Below are 27730 nucleotides of genomic sequence, written 5' to 3' on the forward strand. Positions count from 1 at the left end.
TGCTGGATCTTTCCTGGACCTGGCTGCCACTTTCCCATGAGCAGATTCAACCAGTAGCTCTTCCTATATCCCAGAGGCACACACACAATAGCTCTCCAATTAGCAGGAGTGGTGATGTTTGTTTCTGCTCATGTTCTTTGTGTTTGCTCTGTCAGGTCTGCGTCTCTTGCATACTTTCATTCTAGTTTCTGCTTTGTTGTCCATCTTGTTCTAATGTCCCTCATCAGACCACCTTGCTGGAATAGACGTTGTCATGCTCCTATGTGCCCTCATCCAAGTTCCCATCAAATGCCTCTGGTAGCTGTTATAGTTTGGGGACAGGTATCTTTTATTTCTTCTTGTGCTTTAGTAGGACATGTGGTGGATATTTCTCCCCCTCATTTCTTAAAAGCAAATATGAATAGCTTGTGTGTGCCCCCCAAGGATTACTGTTCATGCTGTCTTGACTTCCTGGCTTGTGGAGATATTTCAGAAAACCTGGTTCTGAAATGCCTGACAAAGCTGTTTGAATTTATTGCCAAACTTGTTTTTCCTTTACATGCAGATCCTAATATGGTCAATGCAGGAGACATGAATGGTTCAGGCAACCTGATGGATTTTCTGGATGAGCCTTTTCCCGATGTTGGAACGTATGAAGATTTCCACACCATTGACTGGCTGCGGGAGAAATCGCGTGACACTGACCGCCACCGCAAGGTAACGGTGTCAGCTTTGATGCATCACATCCCTGGGTCACAGCCACCCTGGTAGGGACAAAAACAAGCATTTTTACAAAGTTATTGCTTCCTACCCTCTTGCATGACTTGAGGAGAACTTCTAAACATATAGATGTGGCATGACTTGAGGAGAACTTTTAAATAGATGGACGTGGGATATCCTGAGTTTGTAAATACTAAAGGGCTGCTGCAACTTAATCAGTTGAGCATCTCTTAATAAATTATCAGGCCTGAAGGAAGTAGAGAGTAGATAAATTATATGCACAATCTAGGAGTTTAATTATTTTAAACTTTGTACTCTAAATCTATCAACCTGAATCAGCAGCACATCTATATGTGTGTTTAATTTCAGATTACAAGCAAAAGTAAGGAATCCATATGGGAGTTCATCAAGAGTTTGCTGGATGCCTGGTCAGGATGGGTTGTAATGCTTCTCATAGGACTGCTGGCAGGTATGTATGTATTAGTGCTACAGCTGTGCATGAAGCCTCTCACCCAAGCTGCTGCAGTACCATCTGCTTCTCTCTGTTCTTCACTGTCTCTTCATTGATATTTTTTGTTTTTAAGCTAAAAAGACAACTTTACATTCATACAGTTATGACCCTAAATAAAAATACCCACTTGCAAAGTCTCCTTTTGAGTGCTGACCTGGAAAAAAAATGTTTTCACCAATAGGGTTTTTTTTCTATTGCTTTGGGAAATCTGCATTTGAGGGCTTCATACTCCATGGGCAGCTTTGACTTTCTGAATCTTTGCTTTGCAGAAGAAAATTTTATTTTTAGAATTTTTTTCTTTTTTTTCTTGTCATCACTTAAATTGTACAAATAAAAAATATGGTGTGGGGAAAATATTGGTTGTGCACACTCAAAGGGGAGCTTTATAAACTGCTGTTTCCACTGGGTTATCTTCTTTGTGTATGTGTGAAGTCAAAATACAGTTTCAGACTTGGTTTCAGCTCAGCTTCCAGGCCAGACAGACATTACATATTTAACAGCCTGCTGAAACTCACATGGCAAATACATTAATTTCCTCAATTTCTCCTGTCTTTTCCTCAGTTTAGCACATCTTCCTGCTTGGAAAACTGCACTTCTGTGACCCAGCCCAGACAGCTGCCATTTTTTATGCTTTTTCAGTGATGTCAGGGTGCTCTTGTGTCATGCTGCTTGCTAAAAGCAGAATATGAAGTTTCCCAGTTTCCAAGGGGTGGTGGGAATTTCCTGCTCAGCATCTGTCAAGTTAAAATGTTTATTGCAGTTGTTAGGAGCCTCAGAAGTACTGGTAAAATTCTTGAGAAAACATTTCTGAAGTGACATGTTTGGCAAAACATGTAATTTCATAGACACGTAATTGTTTCCACAGAAACTTTGTTGAGATGGGAAGAGAGTCTGACAGACTGTGTCCTACCAGGGCTGCTGAGTCCTGCTGAAGGCTAGGGTTGTTCTCATCTGGGATGAAGATTTCTGCCTGCAAAAATAAGTTAGAGCAAACCCTTGAGGGCTCAGTGACCTCAATAATCCTCTCCTCATACAAAGAATGTGGTGAGCACGCACACATTCCTGTTTTAGTAAAAACATCCCAGAAGGTTTCATTCAGTTCTAGTTTGCAATGAAACCTCTTGCTGAAATCCTCAAGACGGTTAAAATCCAGAGTCACTGTCCTCTGATAAGCCCTAACACTGATATGGCCATCTTGGGAATGGGGATGGAAGGTAGGCAACAGCTGAGGTCTGGTAGCTTTTGCAACCCTTTCAATGACAAGGGTGAAGAGCAACATGTTTTACCTCAGAGAGTCAAAACAAATTAGTCAGGTATCTTACCCAGGTTTGGGGAGGGAGGAGATGGTGGTGCAGTCAAGAGACACTTTGTGTTGTTTTCCCCTCTTTTTAAAATATTGCCTGCTCAGACAAGAAAGCATGCCACAAGGGCATCTGTGTGATCAGATGGGATTGCTTGGACTAGCGTGGCTCCTCCATGGTCCTTCCTCTGCTGAAGGCAGAAGCTTCTGCTGCTCCAAGGGCAGTAGCCTGGCTCAGTGGATGGACGCAGGGTGAATCCTTGAGCAGCTGGGTCCAGGCACTACCAGAGGCAAGCAGAAAGTATGGCAAGGAGTGGGAGAGAAAGGGAAAAGTGGCAGCAGCAGTACTCAGGACATGAGGGTCCCATGGAGCATTCTGCCCCTGCTGTCCCTGTGCTGGGCATGCAGTACAGCAAGATGGAACTCTTGGGAAGAGGCTGTCAGGAGCTTTCACATATTTCCAAAAGCACTTGTGTAATTTTCCCAGGCCCAGGAGTTTAAAAGGAGCTTAACTGATATAGAAGCATAAATACCATAGATTTGGTAAATTTATCTTTCAGATTTTGAAATGCCTCAAAGGCTACACCTCTACTGCCAACATGAGCCAACAAGGCCAAAAGGAGCAACCCTTGTTCTCCAGTGCATCTGCCACTGGGCCTTGTTGCTCTGTGCATGTGTAGTAACTTTACTAGGCAAATGAATATTGGTTCTGACTTGCTAGAAAAAATGGACTTTGGCCAGATTAGTTTTCAGTTGATTTGTGGGCTCAGCAGTGCTGGTCACCACAGAGCCACAAGCAAATAAAATATAGATGATGGAGGCAGAAAGGAGAGGACCATCCCATTGGGCAGCATGATACATGTATCATGTCATACATAAAAAAAAAAGTATACATACCAGAAAGACAGATAAAAATACATAAATGGTCTCCTTTTCCCTCAATTCATTGTGGCACTCCACCCTCCAAAGCTGTCCATAGTTTGCTTCTCTGATGCAAAAAAAACAAAACTCCAGTATTTCAGCTCTCAGACTGTTTCTGAAATATTCCACTTCTTGGATGTCTGATATCTTGTCGTTTTTGGAGAGTCATCAAACCTGCATCCTTTGTTAGTCCCAGAAAAGTGCAGGTGGGAAAGGGATGTCTGGAGGGGGTTGTGCTCTGGCTTCCTGCTCACAGCAGAACCAGCTTCAGGGTTACAGACACCACCAATGCATCTTGAGAATGTAACAGAATCCTTTGGGATCATATCATAGTTTCCTGTGTGAGGGTGCACACATAAATCAGCCTGAGCAGAGCCCCTCACTGCCTCCAGTCTGTGGCAAGTACCCAGAGGACCTTGAATGTCAGGCTGGAAGGAGATGATGGTGTATGTGGGAATGAGGCTTTGGTAGCCAAAGCCTGCTACTTGCAGAGAAAAGGGAAGGAATGGTAAAACCCAGAAATGTTGTTTGGTGGGGAGATCAGATGAAGACTGTTCACACAATGATCTAGAAAAAGATACTGAACACTACCTGGGCCTCTCTTAGTCAGAGTTTCTATGCTTTTCTCATATAAAGCAGTGTATGGAGAATGAGCTTAAAAATTTAAATATGGATGCCAAAACTGTAGGCATTTGTGTTTAAGGAACTGTGAATTTTTGCTGACCCCGTCCTGCCTACAGACCCAGTGGATGTTCCTCAGCCTAACCATTACTACTGGCCAACTGTAAACATATCCTCTTCATAGATTACCAAGTGTCTGTGCTTTCTAAGGCTATGTGACAAAAATTGCTATCATAGTAATGCTGAAATGCTCTGATGCTGAGGCTGGATGTACAAAAATTCCCTTTGTAATTCTGTGCTGCACCACTTGGGTGATGCTGTTTTCTGACACAGGCGCATGAGGAAAACTATATTTTCAAAGCAAATTTTTAGCATTCTCATTAGGGAACTGTAAAGGAAGAAATTTGCCACCAACAGCAAAAGGACAAGGAGAGAGGCAAAAGGCTAATCTAAAATGAAGTTCAGCATTGTCTGGCTTTGGAGTACTTAATTATTTTTCCTTCCAGGCAGGAGGTTACATGGAAAAGGGAACAAACTCAGGTCCTTTGATGGGAGAAGCAGGGAGATAAATTTATGCTCTATTACGGTCTTGGCAGCCAAAATAAGCACAAGAAATTAAAAGCCTGACCTTGAGATACTGAACTGTCTAGCACTTGCATTATTTTCACTTAAAGTTGCAAAAATTCAGAACCTGAAAAATTTCTAGCTCTGGTCACATAGGTAGTGAAGCATTCACTATTGCATTATTATCCTGGGCCTACTTATGACTTTCTTCTCTTGAAGGCCAGTGCAGTAAATTGTAGGTAGTAAAAAGTATTTTCCTCCTTATGTGGCTCCCTAAGAATTTGGCGAAAGGGATTAGATCAGCTGCATAATTAAGCACATTGTCTTAGTGGTGCTGAGGTGCCTGTGTGCTTATTATATTAGAGAATTGAATGTTTGCTCTTCAGTATGGTTTTTCACTTTATTGGGGAAACGCAATCAAAAATCTGTCTTCCTCTGCATCTTTTGCCAGGTGCCATTAATATGCAGCTGCCTGGTTTAAAGTAATGTAAACTTTGAAGGTTACAGAGAATGTTAAAGATGCATCAAGAGGTGCAAGAGGCACAGCATTTGGTGCTCATGTCTAAGAGATGAAATGTCTTGTTTCTGAAACCTTCAGAAAATTGGAGGAGAATTCAGAGCTCACTGCAAAGCAGGAAGCTATGCATGCTGATGTTGCCAACGATGCAATGATTCATCGTCATCTAACAGTATGGTTCATTGTTTCCATAGAAACTTGGGAAAAATGGAAAAGAATAACCAAGATTAAGGCAAGATCTTCGTGAAAGAAAATAATTGCTAAAGGTGTAATCACTCCCTTCTGTAGCCCATTTTTTTTCATCCTGTCTAGTATGTCTATATAATTTTTCAAGTTATTTTTATACAGCAGAAATTCTTCACTGCTACCCTGAGCACCACTGCTTGTCAATGTGGGGGCGAATATCATCTTAAGGGTGGGAGAAGAACCTGTCGGGTTTTTTTGGTCTTTGGAGTTAGAAAAAGGTTTTTGAATTATTTGAAATGTGTTTTTTCCCCTACCTCTTTTGCAGAAATAAAAATTGGAAAACTTTAGTTCCAGGTTAGATAAACCAGCTCTTGGCCCCAGTTGCTGGGGGAAAGGGGAGCAGTCTCCACCCCTGCTTCACATAATTCCATTCTTAGCAGGAGCCACAAATCTCTAGGTTTTGGAAATATAAAACCTAGCCAGTTTGCATTTTACAAAGTATTTTTTCCCCAGTACATTGATACGCATCAAGAAATTCTGATCAAATCAATCAGCAGTCTCCTGAAATTTTATTAACAATTATTCCTAAAAGTAACAATGACTTCTGCTCTCCATTGCATATGAGAGGGATCTGGAAAACACTAAATGACTCTGCTATCAGTTGGTGGTTTAATTCTTTCCAGAAAGTATGGATGTAGGGACAACACACAGTGTTCTGGCTGCTCCCAGCCTCCCATTCCTGCTGCTCTTTTCCTGGGGACCCATCTGCTCTGAGGATGCTGCTGCTGGGGCAGGTTGTTGTTGCTGTTGATCAAGTGACGTAGAGAAGCAGAGATTTTCTCTTTTTGTGTCTGGCCACAGCAAGTTCACCTGTGTCTGTGTCTGGTGGCCACCGGGTGTCACTGTAGCTCTGTGTAATTACCGGAGAAACTGAAATGAGCCTTGTGCTGCAGGGAGGATGGGAAAGACAATTTTATTCTGCATATCCAGATTGCTAATCAATGTACTCACGTATCAAAAGCTCCATTCGGTTGAGTTCATAAATCAGAATTTGGCACCCACGTTGTATCTGTAATGAAATCATCCTTCTGAAAGGTTGCTGTGTTGGGACCAGTAAAGCTGTACATAAACTTACACATCCTTCTCCTCCATTACCCCTGAAGTACACAGTGAGGTGTGGGACCCGTGGCCCAGGGTGTGTATAGAGACCCTGCACAACATCATCCCCATCTCAGCCAGATGGGGAACCTGCCTGGGACAGGCTGCAGTTCGGCCATCAGTCAGTAAGAAAATAACAACATTTAAAATGAGAGTTTATGAGAGAGCATTGGAAGTCAGAAAAACTTGTTACTGCCCTCAGTTCTTTGGTATATTTGTATTTATTGATGTAGAGAATAGATTGGGTTGGAAGGGGCCTTTAAAGGCCATTCTGTCCAACACCCCTGCCATGAGCAGGGTCATCTTCAGCTGGATCAGAGCCATGTCCAACCTGACCTTGAATGTTTCCAGGGATGGGGCATCCAGCTCTCTGGGCAACATGTTCCCATGTTTCACCACCCTCATTATAAAGAACTTTTTCCTTATACTTAGTTTAAATCAGCCTCTCTCAGTTTAAAATTGTTAGTCCTTGCCCTGCTGCAACAGGCCCTGGCAGAAAGTCAGTCCCCATCTTCCTGATAAGCTCCCTTTATGTACTGGGAGGCTGCTGTGAGGTCTTGGAATCTTCTTTTCTCCAGGCTGAGAGCACAGCCTTACATTGTGCCTGCTTACCCAAATCACGGGTTTTATTCTGTTACTAACATTAGATCTATTATCCTTGCAACTTGATTATTTTTCATGCCAGCATTTCTTTTTCTGCATTTCTTTTCCCAGGTACATTAGCTGGAGTGATAGATTTAGCTGTGGATTGGATGACAGACCTGAAAGAGGGTGTCTGCCTGTCTGCCTTCTGGTACAGCCATGAGCAGTGCTGCTGGACGTCTAATGAAACGACATTTGATGACAGGGACAAATGTCCCCAGTGGCAGAAATGGTCTGAACTTCTTGTAAACCAGTCTGAGGTATGGGAGGCCTGATCAGCTTGGGGTCACAGCAGACCAGGCAGTGCCCTTTTCTCATACTTGCTGATGTTCCCTCCAGAGAGTTTCTCTGAAAGAGAAAATAATGAACTGAGCACACTGCAAAAAAAGGCATTTCCACTAGCAGTATCTGCTTAACTTGAAGGAGGTCCTTTGGTTTCAGTGCAGTAGAAACTGGAAAATTGTGACATTGCACTCGTTTTTTTGTCGGTATTAAATTAAAAGTGTTTCGTAACACACATGGCTTAATTATCAAAGGACCTGAGCTGCATTTTCTTTTTTTCCTTTAAAACATAATTTTATGGGACCAAAAAAAAAAAAAAAAGAGATGAGCACTGATAAACACATTTTTGAGGATATTTTTGGGATTGCAGATGAAGTTTTATGTCTTCTGATAAAGGGAGCTGCAAAATAACTGCTTGTTTAACCTTTGCAATTAGTTTCTCTATGACACATCAAGATACTTAGCTAGCACCAAAAGTGGGGGGAAAGAATGGGCTCTCTGGGGGTGGCCAGAGTGAAGGGTTTGCAGGGGTGCTGGACAGAAAGGGAAAAATCTGATCTGGACAGATGTGAAACTTATATGTTACGATTTTTTTCCCTTATACTTTTTTTCCCCATAATTGTAGTTATTTTAAATACAAAGAATGTTGTTTCAAAGCAAAGCAGGTGAAAGTTTCATTTTGAAAATGACAAAAAGAAGCCTTTCTGTATACCATTTGGCAGATACTACTTGTAAAAATACAAAAACTGTATTTAATTTTCAACCTAAGTTCTTTAATGTATTGAATAATATGGATCCCTTCACAACTCTAATCTTTGGCAGAATTATTATCTCAAACCCCCCCTTCCTCCTTATTTCTGACTTGAATTTGACAAAGGCTGAATATGATGTGTGGGTGGCTGATTTGGAGAGTCTGTCTCAGATCTTCCCCCAGTGTGTGGAGGTTGTCTGGTCCTGCACAGTGTTTGAGGACACCTCCATTTCCAGGCCAGTGTATCATTCATGCTCCCTTCAGTGCTGCTTTAGGTTTACAGGACAAGAAGTACTAGGTGAGAGTGTGTGTGCATAAGTATAGCTCAATTCTCTATAGTTCTAGTTAACTGCAATGGAGGTAGTGGGGTTCTCTCTGTCCCTGAATATTCTCACCACATAATCAGAGACAGAAATCTCTCAGTCACAGTGCTGAGCTTCCCTTGGCCAGAGATTTGTGAGATTCACCCTGATCTTCACCAAGTGGTGGTGGCTGTGTCTTTGTGACTGTGAAGAAATATTACCTTTATGTAAAGCTACAGGATGGGCCTGATATTGTAATTTAAGAGAACAACAACAACAAAACCCCAACAAAACAAAACAAAAAAATCCGATCCAACCCAAACCAGCAACCAGCAACAACAAAGAAACAAACAAAAAAGTGGGAAGGGAAAAAAGAGGAAACTGTTAAAATTATTAAGGGATTTGGAAATCCCGTGTATGTGTTTGACATGCTGTTACTTTGGCTGAAATATAGGAAAGATGCATAACCTTGAGAAAATTTACTGCTTTCTCCTGCTTCTCAAAACCAGCAGTCATGACTGGTTGTGTGCTGTGGCCTTTGGAAAAGGTGCCTTTAGAAACTTCACTCACTTAGTGTTCAAATTGGGCTTCTCACCCCCGGTGTATTGTCACAGTAGGACAAAAAAGAAAAGGTTCATCTTGGCTTAGTTTTAGTTACTTTCCTAAAACAAATGGGCCTCAAAATCCAGGGTTCCTGAGGGTCTGATGAAGGCTGTAAATATTATTAATATATCTGTCTGTTACTGTTACACTGAAATCCCAGGGAAAGCCCAAGAAAATGTGAATTTGGAAAGTAAAAATTCAGTTTTGTTCAAAAGGCTTATTTTCAAAAAGGCAAATTTTGTGCTGTATGGTTCCTGTAGAGGGTTTTTGAAGGTATTAAAATACACTGAACTTGACTGAGTTTCAGAATATTTTTGCTGGGTTTTTTTTCTGTGTTACACTTTCTGCCTGACACTTTACATAAGAGCCCTATAAAACAACAATGCTCATTGGAGCACGATCTAGGCAAAAAGTATTTGGAACAGTTTCCCTAAAGGTACGCTAGTCAGACATGCCTTCTTTTATTTATGCATGACTGTGATTCTTCCTCATCATAGCCAACTAAATATGACATTTTGAGGATTGAGATTTATATCAGTTCTTGCTTGTGGTTTTGCCAATTTGTGGCTGTGATAAACCCTGTACATACATTTTCACGGAGAATTGTGATGTTTCTATGGCATCTCTTGAAAAATGTTTCCATCCTAGTGCTCCTATAAGCCCAAAGCAGAGGCTTGATATAAATTATTATGGAAAGCATAACAGCCCATTAGACACCTACCAAGCTATGTTTTCTTCCCTAATCACTGTTTTGTAGGCCAATTATCTTTCACCCTTCTGGTCTTGAACTACTTCCAAAGAGGAGGTGAAGAGGGTTTTTTGGTGTGAGAAAGTTTCAAAACCTCAAATTCACTGGCAGATCAAAAGGTCACCAGATGTCACTGGTGATACCTGCTCTGCGGATTCAGTTTGGTCCCAACCACAGCTTCTTTGGAGCTGAGGACCCCATTTTTGATGGCTTACACATGTCCAGGGTAGAGGAAAGAAGCTGTGTCTTCCATGGATCATGACATTGGATCCAGCAATAGACTGAACGCCTATCCCAGGGCTTCTGGATCTCTTGTCATGAAGTTGAGACCTGCAGGACAAGGAAGCCCCTCTAAGCCTGGAACCCACTTCTCAGTTTTGCAGCCTTGAACCTGTCAGTGTTGAGGACACACACTTCTGTAACATCCATAGGAGAGAGTCTGCAAACTGTGAGATCCCCATCAAATTGGAATAGAGCTCTGGGCCTCTGGAGTAACCATACATTGGAGCGCATCCTGAGGGATGTGGTTTATTTCAGGGTTCTGAGTTTGTGAGGGTTATTTTCAATTGTATTACATTTGTATCTAAACTGGACTGACACCAGATCTGAAATATTGCTTGGTCTTGCAAACTAAAACACAAGATTTTGCTCAGTTTTCCTTCTTGCTTCATTACTATTGCTTCCAGGGTGAGTCTTTTGAGCTATCATGGGAAATGTCATAGCAGGATCAGCTCTGCTGGTGATCTGCTCCAGTCTCTGACTCCAATGTACATGCTCAAGACTTTCACTGATTCAGAGCCTTAGTAATGGCATGCAATGCATGAGAAATGAACCATTTGTTATACTGAGTTACTGCTACTTCACTTCCCAAAAGTTTTCATATTATTAATCATTAGAAGCTGCTGCAGTTGAACCTGCAGAATGCCAGATATCTGGAAAATGTAACAATGAAAGATGTCCCAAGGGATAAGATTGAACTGGCCATACCGAGTCTTGTGGGGTCCTGCCACAGCACTGTAGGTGTATGTGTGACTGCAGTAACGAGCTGACAGAGTTTTTTTATGACTTCTGAGATGCAAAAGAAGAAGAAGTAAAGAGAAAAAAAGTTAATTTTCCTCCAGTGAATTTAGAAGCAAAACTACAGCTTTTGCTCTACCTAGTAGGGCCAAATTTTTGTAATGGTGTTGGCCTTCTTTGGAGGTATTCCAGGTTCACACTGACAGGAGGATTTTGCCCTGAGGCAAGATATCCAGAGTTTTCTCTAGAGGAAGAGTAAATATTGTCATAGCTGTTTGTAATTGAAGGCACTAGGAGAAGACATTCATGAGGCTATCTTCAGCTGTAGCAACAAAGATCCTTGGTTACTACAGCCAGATGTCAATCACTGCAAGTGTGGGATCCATGACTGCTTAGTCTCAGAGCATTGGGGGATAATATTGTATTGCTTCAGCATTCTGCTGTCATCAGCAAAGCCAGCTGCTCACTTCAGCATGCACCAGCTTAACAAATTGCCCTTCTTTGGATACATCCATAAGGATAAGGGTTAGTGGTGTCCTTGCTGCATTTTCATTTGGACAGACCTGGAAAATGAAGCTAGCAAACATCCATGCTGTTCAAAGTTGATTCCTTGCAGATTTGAAAACAGGGAGACATCTCATCTCTAAATTTTTTATGACTGGGAACTAGGCTTGGCCAGCTTTTTTAACTGATACAATAGATTAATGCCTGTTTTCCTACTTGATTTATCATAATGTTGATATCCAGGCTGCTGTCCTGCAGAGCAGAGGCAGGGGCCCTGATGTTCTTGAGCAGCTGGGATTGCATCCGGTAGGAAGAGTTCACTTAGAGGTGAAGGCCTCATACCAATTCATGCACTGAGATTCATCTCAGCTTTTTATTCTGTAGTGTCATGTTGCTACAGGATATTGTTTGAAGGCTTAAGCTCCTTGAATTGATTTGATGCTGCTGAGCAGATTCTCTTTTGTCCACATATATGGGTTTTTGAAATTGATCTAAAAAAAATATGCATGTCAAGAGGCAGAGGTATTCCAAAGCAGATTTTAACAAAAGTTTTGACTTGACCAATGGAAAAAGGTAGAAACCTGAAGGTCACTATTGACTATGCTTTCATTATGGTACTGCACAGTCAACCATTGCTAACGATCATTAACATTCCCATTCTAATGCTAATTTTTACTTTACAAAAGTACAGCTATTCAGTTTGAAGATAGGCTTATTACTGACTGGAATGATTTTAAAATATTAGGGCAAAAATGACTGTGTTGTGTGAGTGGGTTCTGCCAAGCTATGGTATTTTCAAATAATTTTCAACCCTATCATGGACTGCACTGTACAGAAAGAAAGGATTTATTTATGGTTTTCCCCTTCCTGTTTATGAATTGAACTGACTACTGATGTACACAGGGATGTTGTTTGGAAAGATCAGCATCTGCATGGGGAATGGACCTTTGAATACCAGCCCTCAGAGAAAATATGTATCAGGGTCTCATTCTTTGTCTACTACCATGGGATGAACACAGCAGATTCCTTCATTAGGTGCCTTTTCGTTACCTATTGCTTTTTCCCTTATGATGTATTTGTTTGATGTTTTGGAATGTTATGTGGGTTAGTTAGATTTTCTAGTGCTTGAAAGATGCTCACTTTAAGGTATTTGGGTCCCTTGCAAACAGACTGTGTGAACTGGGTTAGGTATTTATTAGCATGCTTTACTAATTTACTTTACTCTTTCCATGAGTAATAAAATTGTTGGACTGTATGAAGTAATCTGTCCTTCCTGAGGAAAAGCAGCACTTACAATGTAAATGAAAAATCAGGCTCCATGCCATCATTATCCCTAGTGCAAGTGTGAGATTTGCTAATCTGCGTTTGTCTAACAATGTTTGTTACTGTTATTTTTCTAGGGTGCAAGTGCTTACATTCTAAACTATTTTCTGTACATTATGTGGGCTCTATGTTTTGCTTTCCTGGCAGTCTCCCTGGTCAGAGTGTTTGCTCCTTATGCCTGTGGCTCTGGAATCCCAGAGGTGAGTTTTTCTTTGGGCACGAATATCCAAAAAAACTTGAACAACAACAAAAAAATACTGCCTTTTTGAGATAGCATAGCAACAAGGAAACTGTCTTTCCATCTCATGTGCATTCCTTCATTTTTTTATGCTTTTATGGTGATCAGTTTTTCATAGTAAAAAGTGTTCATATGCCACTGTGACAGGTTAATGCATGTGCTTGTTCATTGCCAGAGTATGAATTAAAAATCAACACATCCAAGAGACATTCTCATTAGAAGATTATAGAGAATTTTCCTAGGATTAAATTACTTGGGCTGGTTAGAAGGCCAGTTATTTTCTAGGATAGTCTCTAAATAAAAGCAAAATAAAAAGAAGAGGGTGGGCTAAAAAGCTAAGGTTTCCTAAACTGCCGAAGGTGCTCATGGTTTGAGATGATTGGAAATATGTCTGGTGTGTCTTTTGCAAATTGTGTTCCTGAAGACAGAGTAATGTACCTTGTGCCAACATGACAACAACATTATAGCAGCCAAAATATCTACTTGATTTTCAGTATTTTGCATATTGATCCTCAGTCCACATTGAATATGTTAATGAAGAATCTTGTAATTAAACCAGCAGAGTTATTAAAAGTCTTTGAAATCAGGGAGGTCTCTTGTTAAAAATGCTATGGAACTGCTGGAATTTAGGAATCTGGCAGACAGAATGAACAGCTGAAAGCTTAGAAATCTTGGCATACTTTTTTTCTTGATTTCTAAGAGAAGCATCTGAATGTTAAAAAAAATCACCACAAAAAATTCAAAATATTTGAATAATTTCCCTGTTTCAAAGTAGTCATGTGTGTCTTTGTTATGTGTTTGATACATTTGTGGTTTTAAAAAGTTTTCATAATTAACTGTAGAGCCAGTTTCCAAGTGGTAGATCCCTCGTGTGAGGTGATGCTCAGCTCCAGCCCATTTCCAGGCCTAGAGTCCAAACCCAAATCCCACCCTTCAGCCTTTGTGTCCTGCACATGCATTGTGCTCTTTCTGAGCCACTCACTAGCAAAATTAAGACAAAATGTGTAGAAATATGATCTTTTGGACTTTCTCATTTCATAATATGTGCATGCTTTTATGGCACGGTGATTCCTAATGTGTAGAACTTTTTTTTTTTTTTGTGCGTGTGTGTATTTTATCTGGAAAAAGTCTGTTGTTGTTTATTTGCTTTTTTTTATTTTTTGTTATACTCAAATCCAGTTCAACTCTGATCTTGTAAGCCAAGGAGATATGTAAGAGTTTCATATTTCTATTGATCTCTGTGAGAGTCCTTACTGCCTGTTATGGGGACCACCCGTAGCAGCAGTAAAAGTGTGGTCTGCTTAACCCCTGCTCAGATATTGCTGTGGGAAAGCTGCCCTACCTACAGTTTCTTTCTCTCCATCACTGTCTCTTTTCAAGCAGTCTGCAACTTTTTAAACTCTGTTGGAGTTTTTAACTCCATTTGAAAGTTCAGAGTAGAAAAAGGTTCTTCATATTGTCAACATGTTCTTCCTGCTTTCCAGATAAAAACCATCTTGAGTGGGTTCATTATTAGGGGCTACCTGGGAAAATGGACACTTTTAATCAAAACAGTCACCTTGGTTCTGGTGGTGTCTTCAGGCCTCAGCCTTGGGAAGGAGGGCCCATTAGTCCACGTGGCCTGTTGCTGTGGAAACTTCTTCAGCAGCCTTTTCTCTAAGTACAGCAAGAATGAAGGAAAGAGAAGAGAGGTGAGGTTGGCTCATAAATTTCTAATTTTCTAATTTCCCTGTCTAAGTACTCAGGGCTTCAAACAACTCATGCCTTGTACTAAACATTTGCTTTGTAGGTACTTTCAGCTGCAGCCGCTGCAGGAGTTTCTGTTGCCTTTGGGGCTCCAATTGGAGGTGTGCTTTTTAGTCTGGAAGAGGTGAGACCTGGCAGTTCACTTACTTCAACAAATATACTTTAATTTGATACCTGTCTCCAAGATTATTAATTATTTTTCTAATATTTATATGCTTACTTTTTCTCTTATAAAAATAATAAAATTACTGGAAATCTATGATTTTCAGTAATAAGACATAATCAGATATTTTAGTATAATATGAGTAGCAGAAGGGCACTGGTTTTCTGGAAACAAATGAGATGGTTCAGTATGGAATTATATGCCTCTGCTGAGGTTTCTCCAGCCTTCAGCTTGCTAATGCATGGACCAAGCTGTCAAGCATTTCTTATATTCTCTAGACAGCAACTCTGGATTTAAGTTCAACAATTTTAAACTAGCTGCTACTTCTTTTCTGGCTGTGGTAAGGTCTAGGGCTCGCAGTACAGTCAAATTAACAACGATGGTGGTGGTAGGTAAAGGAAGCACCCTCTGTCACACTCAGTGAAATGTTTATGGTCTTTGCTTGATTTTAGGTCAGCTACTACTTTCCTCTGAAAACCCTCTGGAGGTCATTTTTTGCTGCTCTCGTGGCTGCCTTCACACTGAGGTCCATCAATCCTTTTGGAAACAGCCGACTGGTCCTGTTCTATGTGGAGTACCACACCCCCTGGTACATGGCCGAGCTCTTCCCCTTCATCCTGCTCGGTGTCTTCGGGGGCCTCTGGGGGACTCTCTTCATCCGATGCAACATCGCCTGGTGCAGGAGGCGAAAAACCACCAGGCTTGGGAAGTACCCAGTGCTGGAGGTCATTGTGATAACAGCCATCACTGCCATCATCGCCTACCCCAACCCCTACACCCGCAGGAGCACCAGCGAGCTCATCTCCGAGCTCTTCAATGACTGCGGTGCCCTGGAGTCCTCGCAGCTCTGCGACTACATCAACGACCCGAACATGACCCGGCCAGTGGACGACATTCCCGACAGACCTGCTGGCCCTGGAGTCTACTCTGCCATGTGGCAGCTGGCCTTAGCTTTGGTGTTCAAAATTGTCATCACCATATTCACTTTCGGCATGAAGGTAAATTGGGGATGGGCTCAGGAGCTGTCGTGAGCACAGCGCACAGATGGGTCACCATGGGCAGCTGTGCTCTCCATGGCTCTGACCTGCCCCAGCCACGGGGCTGTCACTGAGATGCTGCTGGCTCACCTGCCTGCCAACACCCTGCCCTGTTGGCCCCTGTGGCAGCACAGGGATGAGCCCTGCTTTTCCACCTTCTAGTCATCTGCGTTTTTGCTAAGTGAAAAAGAAATCCATGTGGGAATTTAAACCCGCTGTTGCCGATGAGCAATTTCAAAATTATTCCCACTGCAGCTGTTTCTTAGCACTCTCATGGATATGGGCTATTTACATTGTTGTTTGTCTTGTTGGATTAATGTCTTAATGTGCCTCAAGGTAGTAATAATTTTAAATTTACTATTTTGCACATTTAGAGCATCACAGAAATAAAAAAGTGGCTGAAAATGCCTATTTTTAAATCTTTTTAAGCACTGTAGCTTGGAAAAAAGGGGGAATGAATGCAAAGACTAACTGATGTTCCATTTGAATATTCTAGATTTTCAGCTTTTTCCTTCAACAACTCCTTCTCCCCATAAATTAATGATGAAAGGTCCTAGAACAGTTTATCTAAACTTTCCATATATACCAAGCTGTTTGTGGTGAGCTCTATATATCTGATTAATAGAGCACATACAAAGCAAGTTCTGTCTGTCTACAGCTCCCATTATGTGAGCATTTATTTCTGGGTCTGACAGCTGCAGACAATAAGTTTTTCTCAGTTATACACTATATTTTATACCATGCTCAAAACTCAAGTATCTCATCTTTCTCTTAAACACTACACTTGAACTGAGGATCCATTTTTAGCCTTTCACTCTAGAAATTGATTTATGGCTGACAGTCCATTGTTATATTTGTTCATTAAAAACTTTGGTTCTTTATTTGAAATGTGATTCTTTATTTATCCTATATGTTTAAAATTTGTTAGAAGCAATTGACAGTTTCAACCAGTCTGTAAAAGAACAGATCAAATAGCTTTAACCACTAAATCTAGAAGACTCAATTGAACTGCATCAGCAAAGTTAACACAATATGGTGGGGGCTATAGCATCTGCTGTTGTCAGCCCTAGATGCCTCTGGGCTGTGTTGATGAGGTGATTACTTAAGTTGTTTAGGAAGTTCAAGGTGTATTTTCAGACATTAGAAGATATAATAGGCTTTCCTCTCTGAAAACAGCAAAAGCTCCTGCAAGCCCTTGCCACAGATCTGAATTGTCTTCTCCAGCAGGAACTCTATGTCCAACTTGCTGGTACACTTGACATCTAAGAGGAAATGCACTTATCCAAGGCAAAGTACGTTTTCATTCTCTTCCCCCCAACCCCCTTCTCATTTAAATACTTTTTAAAATGATCTGTGCTTGACTGCATAGCAGACAACACAGTATTGATTCACAGAGCTTCCTGGAAAGTGTATTGTAAACTGAGATAGAGAGTTAGTTGCTCCTGAACAGTCGGCCCCCTTTCACTGAATTTTTATTCTTCATTTGACATTTAATTTAAAATCTGGTCAGATTTAGCTTGAAAAACTAGTAATAAAACCATAAAGTGCTCCATGTGGTAGACAGTGAAATCAAGATGTTATTTTCAGTTAAGCTTGTTCTCAAGCCTGTGACAGAACCATCAGCAGCTTCTGAATTCCTGCTGAGAAAGCAATAAAGGTAAATCCAGGAACATCTTGACTTCAAAAGCAAACTATTATACAGAAACGGCATTTATCTCCCTAATTCAGTGGCATGCAGCAGATAGGATACAAAATTTCTTTTAAAAAAAAAATAACATTTTATAAAGCTATTAATACACATGTAGCCACATAAACTCAGTCGCTGCAGAAAACTGTGTCAGATCATGGGGATCAGCCCTGTAGGCTGCTATGAGGCTATGGAAACTTGGTTCTCTTACTGTTAATTATTTTTTTTATATTGGTAGTTTTTGTCAAGATGCTCATGTGTCTATATTTCATTCCAGATCCCTTCAGGCCTTTTTATTCCTAGCATGGCTGTTGGAGCCATGGCTGGCAGGATGGTTGGGATTGGAGTGGAGCAGCTGGCATATCACCATCATGACTGGATCATCTTCAGGAACTGGTGCAGACCTGGGGCAGACTGTGTCACACCAGGACTTTATGCTATGGTGGGAGCAGCAGCTTGCTTGGGTACGGTCTCTGCTGGTCATTGGTTTGTGTGTGACCAACACTGATGTTTGGAGACATGCTTTGGAGGGCCCTGTGTGTGTGTTAGATGTTGGTTGGCATTTCTGGGTGCCACAGAGGTTGAAATCAAGATGTGACAGGCTAAAGAATGGGCAGCTTCCTCTACCGGTTGCTCCAGTGATCTGACAGATCGTTAGCAACAGAAAGGCTTGCAGTCATCAATATCTACTCCTTGTAATCTGCCAAAAAGAAGAGCAAAGAAAAGAAAAAAATTGAAGTTAGGCTGCAGGTTTCCAAGCAGGAGCTTTTTTAGTTTTGGTTTTTTTTTCCTTCTAATGCAATGAAATTCACTGTAACTGGAATAAAACTACTTACTTGTTTAGGCTGTGTTGTCTCTCCATGCAGGGAGAAAACATCCCAGTTTTTGCTAAATTTTAAGCTACACAGAGGTAAAAATTCTGGGTCTTATTTTGGCTGTGTGTCACGCTACGGTCAACTGAGCTGTATTTTGGTTTTCATTTTAATCACAGGCCAATATTGGATTACACTCAATCAATAGGATTTATTGGCTATAACAGCAATGATCTGTTAACTATTAAGGCAAGTTCATTGACTAATACCTCACATATCAAATTTCTAGCCGTAGATACAATAGGAATGGTAGAAATATACTATCTGACCATGTTTTTATCTGATCATATATTATCTCCCTTGTGTGCTTGCATATTCTATCTCCTTTCATTGCTGTTGTTGATATCATCATCTGTGGATGAAAAAATAGTGGAGAGGAACAACACATGTGATTAATGTGATTGAGTAGGTTTGAAATGAAAGATGTACTCAAGGAAGAGCTGGAAAAGTTTCAGATTTGGATGCTCATCTTGGAAAAGCAGGAAAATTTGTGCAATCAATATAGAAGAAGGAAGGGTGGGAATTGCTGGAAAATATAATGTCTCTAATGTAGATATCAACACCTGAGCTAAACTGCTGTGATACTCCTCACAGTCAAAACAGAAAAATGTGGTCTGGGAAAGATCAGTCTTATCTGGCAGTACACATCTAAAACAAGCCAACTGAACAGATGAATTTGGCCTTAAAAGGGCTTGTTTTTACCCAGAGGTTATAAAGGTAATCTGGATCATCCCTTTGGAAGTTAACACGCAAAGCAGTGTAGACACATTAAAAAAAGCTGGGATGAATTCTACTGTCCAAACAAGTAAAGCACTTGCCCTTTGCAATAAGTGACATTTAATGTTCATAGAAGAAATAATGCACAAAAATTTGGTTCTGATGGTGCAGTTGATCTGCTAGTCAGCATAGAATTATAGAAGCATAGAATTTGCTGAGTTGGAAGAGACCCATTAGAATCATCAAATCCACATCCTGCCCATGCAGAGAACACCCCAAAAATCACACCATGGGCCCAAGAGAATTGTCCAAATACCTCTTTAACTCTGTCAGGCTTGGTGCTTTGACCACTTCCCTGGGGAGCCTGTTCCAGTGCCCAGCCAACCTCTGGGTGAAAAATATTTTCCTGATATGCAACCTAAACCTCCCTGACTCAGCTTCATGCCATGAAGCTCAGGTCCTGTCACTGGTCATGAGAGTGAGGAGATCAGTGTCTGCCTTTCTGCTTCCCCTTGTGAGAATGTTGGAGACCAGAACGAGGTGTCCCCTTAGTCCCCTCCAGGTTGAACAGAATAAGTGACCTCAGTCACTCCAGTAATGGCATCCCCTTCAGATACTTTATCATCCTTGTGGCCCTGCTCTGGATGGTTTTTAATAGCTTAATGTCTTTTTTATGTTGTGATGCCCAAAACTGCACTTTTGGACTTGGGTCCAAAACAGGACTCAAGATGAGGCTGCTATGGTGAGACATACAGTAGAATGGTCACAGCTTGTACTTAAGATGTACAGCTTGTACTTCAGCTGTTCTGTACCAAAACCTATTTGCCTAAAGTAAGAGATATGGAGTAAGTATTAAATGATCCTTACTCTGGCATTTGTTCTCAGCTTTTCACAGTCAGAAGTTTAAGGCATTCCTCAGATGAAATTCATATCTGGATCATAGTGTTAAATAATCAACAATCAAATATTTCTGTATGCTGCTAGATAAAAAGCATTTTTAATGACCTGTTTCTGATTTTTCTGATCTAAAATGGGGCTGTATTTTGAGACCTAAAAAGAGCAGATTTATTACATTTACGTTTTGAACAGAGGCAAAGAAGTCGTACCTAATAATTTAGAGATACATACACACTTGTCCTCTGTTATGTGATTATTTTTATCCTTTAATGTAAACTAAAGGAGCAAGGACCTTGCTTATGAAATTAATATGGAAAGACTAGATTGAAAAATACAGCTACAACCCTGCCTATGGCTTCATGCCTAGGTGGCCTTAAACCAAGTTGTACTCAGTTCAAACTGTATTACTATAGTGATATCCAAAGCAAGGGTTTAAGCTATAACATAGCTCTTGCAGTGGCCCTAAGCTGTTCTAAGGTAGGATTTGTAAGCATGTTGTGCCCAAAGATAATGCTCAGCTTTCTCTTCAATATTACTGCAATAGATAGGCTGGCATGAAGGCCACCCCTCCATATTCCTACCTGCCTTAGCCATGGCACTTAACTGATTATGGGAGTCATTTTAGAGGGCTAATGGCAGGGTTCAATTTTACTTTATCAAGTATCCATTAAAGCTGATTTTTTTTTGGCATCTTTTCTGGTTTTAAAGTTCTGTCTTTTAGCTTTCATTGTTTGCTTTTCAATGCTAGCAACTTTGGCATGAGCAAGTTCATTCAACCTTTTTGATGAAAATTGCAGTAGATGAAAAATACCTTTCTTTAGAGAAACAAGCCTAAGAGCATAAGGGCAAAGTACTCAGCATAAATAATTACATGCATTTTTGAGTGTAAGGCTCAAAAATATAAATGAGTTGCATAGTATGTATGCCAGCACTGGGAGAAACTTGAGTCTTTTCCTTGTTGGCAGGTGGTGTGACTCGAATGACGGTCTCCCTGGTGGTGATTATGTTTGAGCTAACTGGAGGCCTGGAGTACATTGTACCTCTTATGGCTGCAGCTGTCACAAGCAAGTGGGTGGCAGATGCCTTTGGAAAAGAAGGGATCTATGAAGCTCACATTCATCTGAATGGCTACCCCTTCCTGGATGTGAAGGATGAGTTCACCCACCGAACCCTGGCAACCGACGTGATGAGACCAAGGCGTGGCGAAGCTCCTCTGTCTGTGCTGACACAGGACAGCATGACGGTGGAGGATGTGGAGACACTTATCAAAGAGACTGATTACAATGGGTTCCCAGTGGTGGTTTCAAAAGACTCAGAGAGACTTATTGGATTTGCACAGAGACGAGAGCTGATCCTTGCAATAAGTAAGTAGAGTATCAGCATCCAAAAGTGATTTTGAAAGGGTTTTTTACAAGATAAGAGGTTAGCAATGTTATTCACCTTGAAGAATGGATAAACAAGAACCAAATCCAGCTTTTTCTTCCAATCTGACTTTTACTTGTTAGTATGACCTGGAAGCTTTTCTATTGCATCATATCACCTGACAGAATTTTGTGGGTTTAACTCTTGTGGGCTTCATTTTGCTGTCACTCAAAAGAGTAAAATAAAATTCTTCTAGAGACAATGAAGAGAAATTCAGCTCACATGGCCAGAATTTTTGTCAGAACCAGACCAAAAGCCAGTGCAGTGCTCAGTTTCTCTCCCTCTCCAGGGGCTTCCAGAAGCAGCTGGGGTAGTCATGAGTTTTGGTCACCCAGTGATGAAATAGCCTGTGCTCCTTTCTGTTGCTTTGTCTCAAATTTTCTTCACAAACAGGCTTTTAGTGCTACAGGTGGAAAGTTTTCAGTGGACAATGTTTTTTGGTAAAGATGTGTGAATTTTGCCTGGCATCCAGTGGATAGCTGGCTGGTTGCCTGAGAGTCCAAATCCAGGTCATTAAAGGTTTTGACTGTCAGGCCCTTTCCTGGTTGACCTGATGGCTAAGTGGGGATTGAAGAACAAGTATATTGGATGAAGGCAAGTGTTCTCACTTTTTCTGGACCCAGGGCATCTAGAACTGCAGAGGTCTGCAAGGCTGGCCCACTGTCTGCTCCCAGTTCTGGCAGTCCTGTGGTGTTGAGGGCCAGCTGGGCAGGCAGGCAAGATGCCATCTGAGCATGGTTGCCTTGTACATTGCAGGGAAGTGGAATGTCTGGTATATCTAAATCTCTTTGACTTGGAATTGTTCTTCTCTGCATGGTCTTGTTTCATCCCTGTTGTTCAGGCCCCTCTAAAAAGCTTTTGTCTCTGATGTAAATTCACATATTTTTCAGACAAGAAAGTTAATAAATGGAAAATCTGGATTATTTTTGAAGATCACTTTCCAGGTCACTTCCCACAAACCTACAACAAAAATTGAACTAACAGAGGTCTTTAAAACACATGTTTTAGATGTATTTAACATGCCCTGGTTCTGTCTTTTATACTGCCCATGCCATGTTGTGGCTTTAACACTTGGTTCCTTCCTAAGTTAATAGTCTTTTGCACCTCGTTTTCAGGAAGGTATGTCAGTGGGAAAATTGCATGGACTGAAGATGCAGAGCCCTCACTTTAAAATCAGAAAGATCAGAGGCTGCTTGAAGTGAGTGAAAGAACTTTGAGGAACTCAGTCTTTTGTTTCAGGTCATAAATGGCAGTGTGGATTTATGGTTTTGCCAGAAGATGTGAGAAAATGTCCAGCTATGAACTGACAACAAAGAAATCAGTTAAAATTAAACTCAGTAAACATTTAGATCAAAATGCTTTCCTGTTAAAAATTGTTTGACATCTGCATTTTTCAGAGGAAAAGGTACTCCTCCTGATTAGTTCTAATTAAGGGCATCTTTCATAGGAAATGAGACAGATTTAAAATCAAATTGTTTAATGCATAGATCAGTTTTTTCTAAAATCCTCAGCCACCAATGACCTTTGGTAACCCTTTTCCCCCTGGGCTGCATGTGAGTACTGTCATTCTGTGCTGACACTATGATAAATAGTTAATCTTTCTAGTATGGTTTGTGTCCTTGTGACTTAAAATCTGGATTTGGTTTCTAAAAACACAGTTTATGGTTCCAGTACAGGGCAGAGCAAACCATGCTAGCAACCTTTTTATTGCTAGTTCACTTTCTCTGTAGCTGCTTTGCCTCAATCTCAGAAGTTGTTATTGCTGATCCTTACCACAAGGGTAGCTAATGTGTTCTGAACCTCCACCTCAGCTTGCTTCACGGTTGTGATCATGGAGCCATACACCAAGTCTCTGTAAGCCATAAAATTCTTTACCAAGAGAGAAATATCACATATGGTAAAGCATCTCTTATTCACCTGTTCAGGTTCACCTGCTCATCCTGACAGAGATTCTGGAGCTACATCTCAGAACCATCCATGCAGCATGTCAAGCACAGAATGAGGTCTTAAAAAGAAGAGTCAGTCCCATGCCAGTATCTCTTCTTTCACCAGCATCTCTCTTTTCATAGCATTGTGCCCTGCAGAATGCCTCCTTACTTTGAACTAGCTCTGGTACCTGTACATATGAACACTTTGTACTTCATAGAGGAGTGGTTTCAAGCAAGAATTTCAGCTTCTTTCTCAGGCCCAATTAATTGTGCATCATTAGTATGGTGGTCCAGGGAATACTCTGGGGAAGTACTCCAACTCCCTCACACTTCTGCTTTCTTGGGGGAAGGCAATAGCTGCTGAGTCTTGCATCAAAGACCTGTTCCCACAAAGCTATCTGCCTTGTGATTTACCCGTACATAATTTATTTCTTACTGAGTGAAGCATGTTCTATAAATGCATCAAATACATGTAAAGTGAAAGGCAATGCCATTTCCAGTTCCTCAGCACCATCCTCAAGAGGATTGTGTCTTTCCATTGATCCTGGTTGAGTAGGTAGCCAGGTGAGGTGGCAGAGCCACCCTCTTGGAAGAGGTGTCAACATTCTAGATTACACCTACTTTAGAGTCTTACAGAGGGGAGTTTTTGACACTAAAGCCTTTCTTAAATTTGGCCAGCTCCGGAGGCACCATGCAAAAGGCAGAGCCTTGGACAATAGCCAGGTGGCCCGTATTATATATTTTTCCCAGTGTGGAGATGAGAGATCAACATAGTTGATACAGGCTGTGAAATGTGAAACCCTGAATATGAGAGGCTGTTTCACATTTGGGAGAATTAATTCACTCTCTAGCTATGACAACAGCCTTCTGCATAGATTACTCCATAAAATCAGACATTGTCATGCATCTGCTTTGCTCTTTCTGTTAATCTGTATCTGTTTTTCTTACCCACTGACTGCAAAAATGATCTGCTCTTCAGTTTTACCTTTACTCCCACTACCCCCTCCAGTGAGACTGCATACAAATTCCACCATTTTTCTGATGCCACTGAATTTACTCCAAAGTGCTACATCATTCAAATTTCTCCAGAGAGGTGTTTGACATGGAAGAGTGAAATCATGGCTTTGGCTAATCACTGTTGTTCAGGGTCACTGCTGCTTTGGGAACAGCAATGTGGTAACCAAAATGCTTGGCCCTGTTTCTTAGGGTGCAGTTTTGGGAAGGAAATACCTAGCTGTCAAAGGTTTTTATCAAAGGGTGGGAGTTGCCTTCAGTTTGATTAATGTTACCTCTTAGCACAGATCGTATATCAAAGAACTGTGCAGGCATATTCACACTTGAAATTGGATGTATGAATTGAAACAAGCTGAGACAAAACTAACATCATTCCTGTAAATTGCAATAGGGCTTGTAATATGTGGGGTGAGAAGGTTGAGAATCATATACGGTACTGCTATTAGGTTTGAGCCAGCACTGCTCCAGTTCCAGAAATATTACAGGACAGTGATCGTTAAATGTAAAAAAAAAATGCAGCTGAAACATGATGGAAACCATCACTGTCTACACATTACAAGTCACAGGAGCAGGTTTCTCACTCTGATTGATGGCAGAGAGTTCCAAGAATATTTACATGTGCTTGGAGTATGAGTTGCTGTACCCTTCAGGAGCAGAAGCAACATATGTTAATTGAAAGTAATAATTTAACTATTTCCAAAAATTTATTAAAATAAAAAAGTTAAACCCTCCGAGCCAAACACATGATATGCTTATTCTGGGGGGAGAAAAGTTGTCTATCATTTGATAATCTGTCTCATATAATGTTTATACCCTGTGGTGTTGAGTAGAGATGAGGTAAACACTACAAAGAAAATAAAGGACTCCAATGGTAACTCTTGGAGCATGCTTTAAGTAAAAGGCTTACACTGATCATGCGAACTCCAGATGTAGTGTGATGTTCACTTCATAGTTTGATCAAAATATTAATGATAGCTTTTGAACTCCTGAAAATGGTCACATATGTGCTGTTTACCCCTGTATTTTTCCTCCCTTTACTATTTTCCTTTAAGTAGGAAGCTAGTTTCTTTTTCCTTTCAAAAACCTAGATATGAAAACTATTTAAGGCATTGAGTGTAAACCCACAAAATTTACCCTGCATGCCAGTGAGGTGTGCTGATCTAGAACAACACCCACACTGCCCCTGGACCCCTGGAATGTGAATTTGTCTTTCCCCAGCTTTGTGCTCATAAATCCATTCACCATGTCCACATTTTCCCAGCTCCACTGAAAAGTTTTGCTCCAAGCCAGCTGGGATCTTACACAGCTGTTGATTCCACTCCTTCAGGCATGTAATAAAGTTTCTGTTCTGATCCTCATAATGGGGGAAATTACATACAGTAATTTGAATTTGACAAAAATTGGAAAATTGACATAAACTGGGTTAGTGAAGTTTCTGAATGTAATGAGCTATATACATTTATTCAGAAAAGCATTATCCCAACCAAGGAAAAGTCTGCACCTATAAAAATAACACATTTGCTTTGAGGGAGCAATGTCTCAAGGAAATTCAAGTTTACTCAGTAACCCAAATTTCTGGAACTTCAGTATGTTCAAGACAAAACCAAACCTTGCTTTCCAAAAGAGGAATTATTTTTTTTTATTATCAAGCTTAATTCACTATCTACACCAATTTTTGTGTTATACAGAGAATGCAAGACAGCGTCAGGATGGGGTGGTAAGCAACTCCATTGTGTACTTCACTGAAGACCCCCCAGAACTGCCACCCAACAGTCCCCATCCACTGAAACTGCGGCGTATTCTCAACCTGAGCCCTTTCACTGTCACTGACCACACACCCATGGAAACTGTGGTAGACATTTTCCGAAAACTTGGACTCCGGCAGTGCCTGGTGACTCGCAGTGGGTGAGTAGTTGACAGTCAAGTGAATATTTTAATTTTGTCTTATTTTTGTGAATGAATGAAAAAGGCAACCTCACCCGTGTCTCTCCAGGGCAGCAAAAGAAGTCAGACTTGGAACCAAAATGGTGCTTGCAGGGTGTTATATTTGATTCTGTTTTCCCAAATCCTTAGTGTAGTCTCATTTAGATAAGGTAAAAATAAATACAAAATAAACTGTTCTGACTTCCACTATCATTCAGTTTTTCGCAGAGGCAGATTTGAGAAGCAGTATTGTTTGCATAGAATATGCCTGTTTCAAGACATCCAGCTAGATTAAGTGTTTGTGAAAATTGTGATAAAGGTGTCACTAGAGGAAAATTACTTTGCTCAACTATCTTTATTGGATAGTGGAAAGGTGTATAAAGCAGAGGCCCTCAAATAACAGCTGAAGGAGATGGGCAAACATGAAATCAGGGGCACACCATGTGGATTAGATATTAAATCCCATAGTTCCAATGGAATTTGAGATATTTGGGCATCATGGCTTATCCCAGGATCTAGTGATAACAGAACAGCCAAACTGCAGCCATCACTTCCAAACATGGAAGACTAAAATTTATTCCTCAGTTAAAAAGTATTTTTGTTATTCAAAAGTATTGCATATCAGTTGTTACTGTCAATGCAGTATCCTCAGCATAAAGAAAATAAGAACCATTATTAGGACACAGAAAAAAGTTCTGATTTTAGGTGCCTAGATTCAGAAATTTAGATCTGGAGTTTTAGAACTTATATGAAATGAAAGGTGTAAAAACTATTAACAATGACATAGTTTCAACATTCAGTGCCTAATGGTCTTCAAGTACTGGAAGTAAAAGCCCTTAAATACAGAGGGTTATGAAATTTTTGACTCTTGGGGTCAGACATCCCATAGGCCTCATCTTTCTTGACAGATATAATTCATTTTGGTTCACATAAATGAGAAATTATCATTTAAATTTGGAAGAATTATGCTGTCAGGAAGTGAGAGTTTCAGAAACCCTGTGCTTCAGCTTACTTTATGTATTACCAAGCACTGATACCTTGGGTTTGACTGCTGGTCCTCTGCAGCCTGAGTCTAAGGAAACTTATTATTTTGTTGTACAAAGTCTTAGTTGTAACTTCTCACTCAGTCATGTTGCCAGCAAAAGTATTTCACTTAATTATCATGGCTGGGGTAGTAGAAACACATGAGGTGAGAATACTTTTATAAAAAGATAATAATCAGGAAATAGATGAACTGGACAGTACTGTATGGAAGCACCCACAAAACATCCCTGCAGCTGAACAGGGAAAAAACCTGGATGATATATGAGATGACTGTTGACTTTTCACTTCCTTTTCTCCTATAGGAGGCTGCTGGGTATCATAACTAAAAAGGATGTATTAAGACATATGGCTCAAATGGCAAACCAGGACCCTGAATCTATCATGTTTAACTAG

General features: G+C 40.7%; 1 protein-coding gene across 2 annotated transcripts; it reads left to right on the forward strand.

Annotated features, from left to right (window-relative positions):
• Positions 1-552: 552 nt before the first annotated feature.
• CLCN4 (chloride voltage-gated channel 4) lies at positions 553-27730 on the forward strand. Of its 2 annotated transcripts, XM_062515108.1 has the most exons (11): positions 553-696; positions 1069-1168; positions 7192-7379; positions 12727-12849; positions 14372-14578; positions 14677-14757; positions 15249-15794; positions 17798-17984; positions 20972-21370; positions 26059-26275; positions 27640-27730. In XM_062515108.1, the coding sequence occupies exons 1-11, from the start codon at positions 553-555 to the stop codon at positions 27728-27730; spliced, it is 2283 nt and encodes a 760-aa protein (XP_062371092.1). The 2 variants fall into 2 exon arrangements, with proteins under 2 accessions (XP_062371092.1, XP_062371093.1); XM_062515109.1 differs by lacking the exon at positions 14677-14757.

Source organism: Cinclus cinclus, chromosome 2 (genome assembly GCF_963662255.1).
Source record: "Cinclus cinclus chromosome 2, bCinCin1.1, whole genome shotgun sequence".
In the NCBI taxonomy this organism is placed as follows: domain Eukaryota; kingdom Metazoa; phylum Chordata; class Aves; order Passeriformes; family Cinclidae; genus Cinclus; species Cinclus cinclus.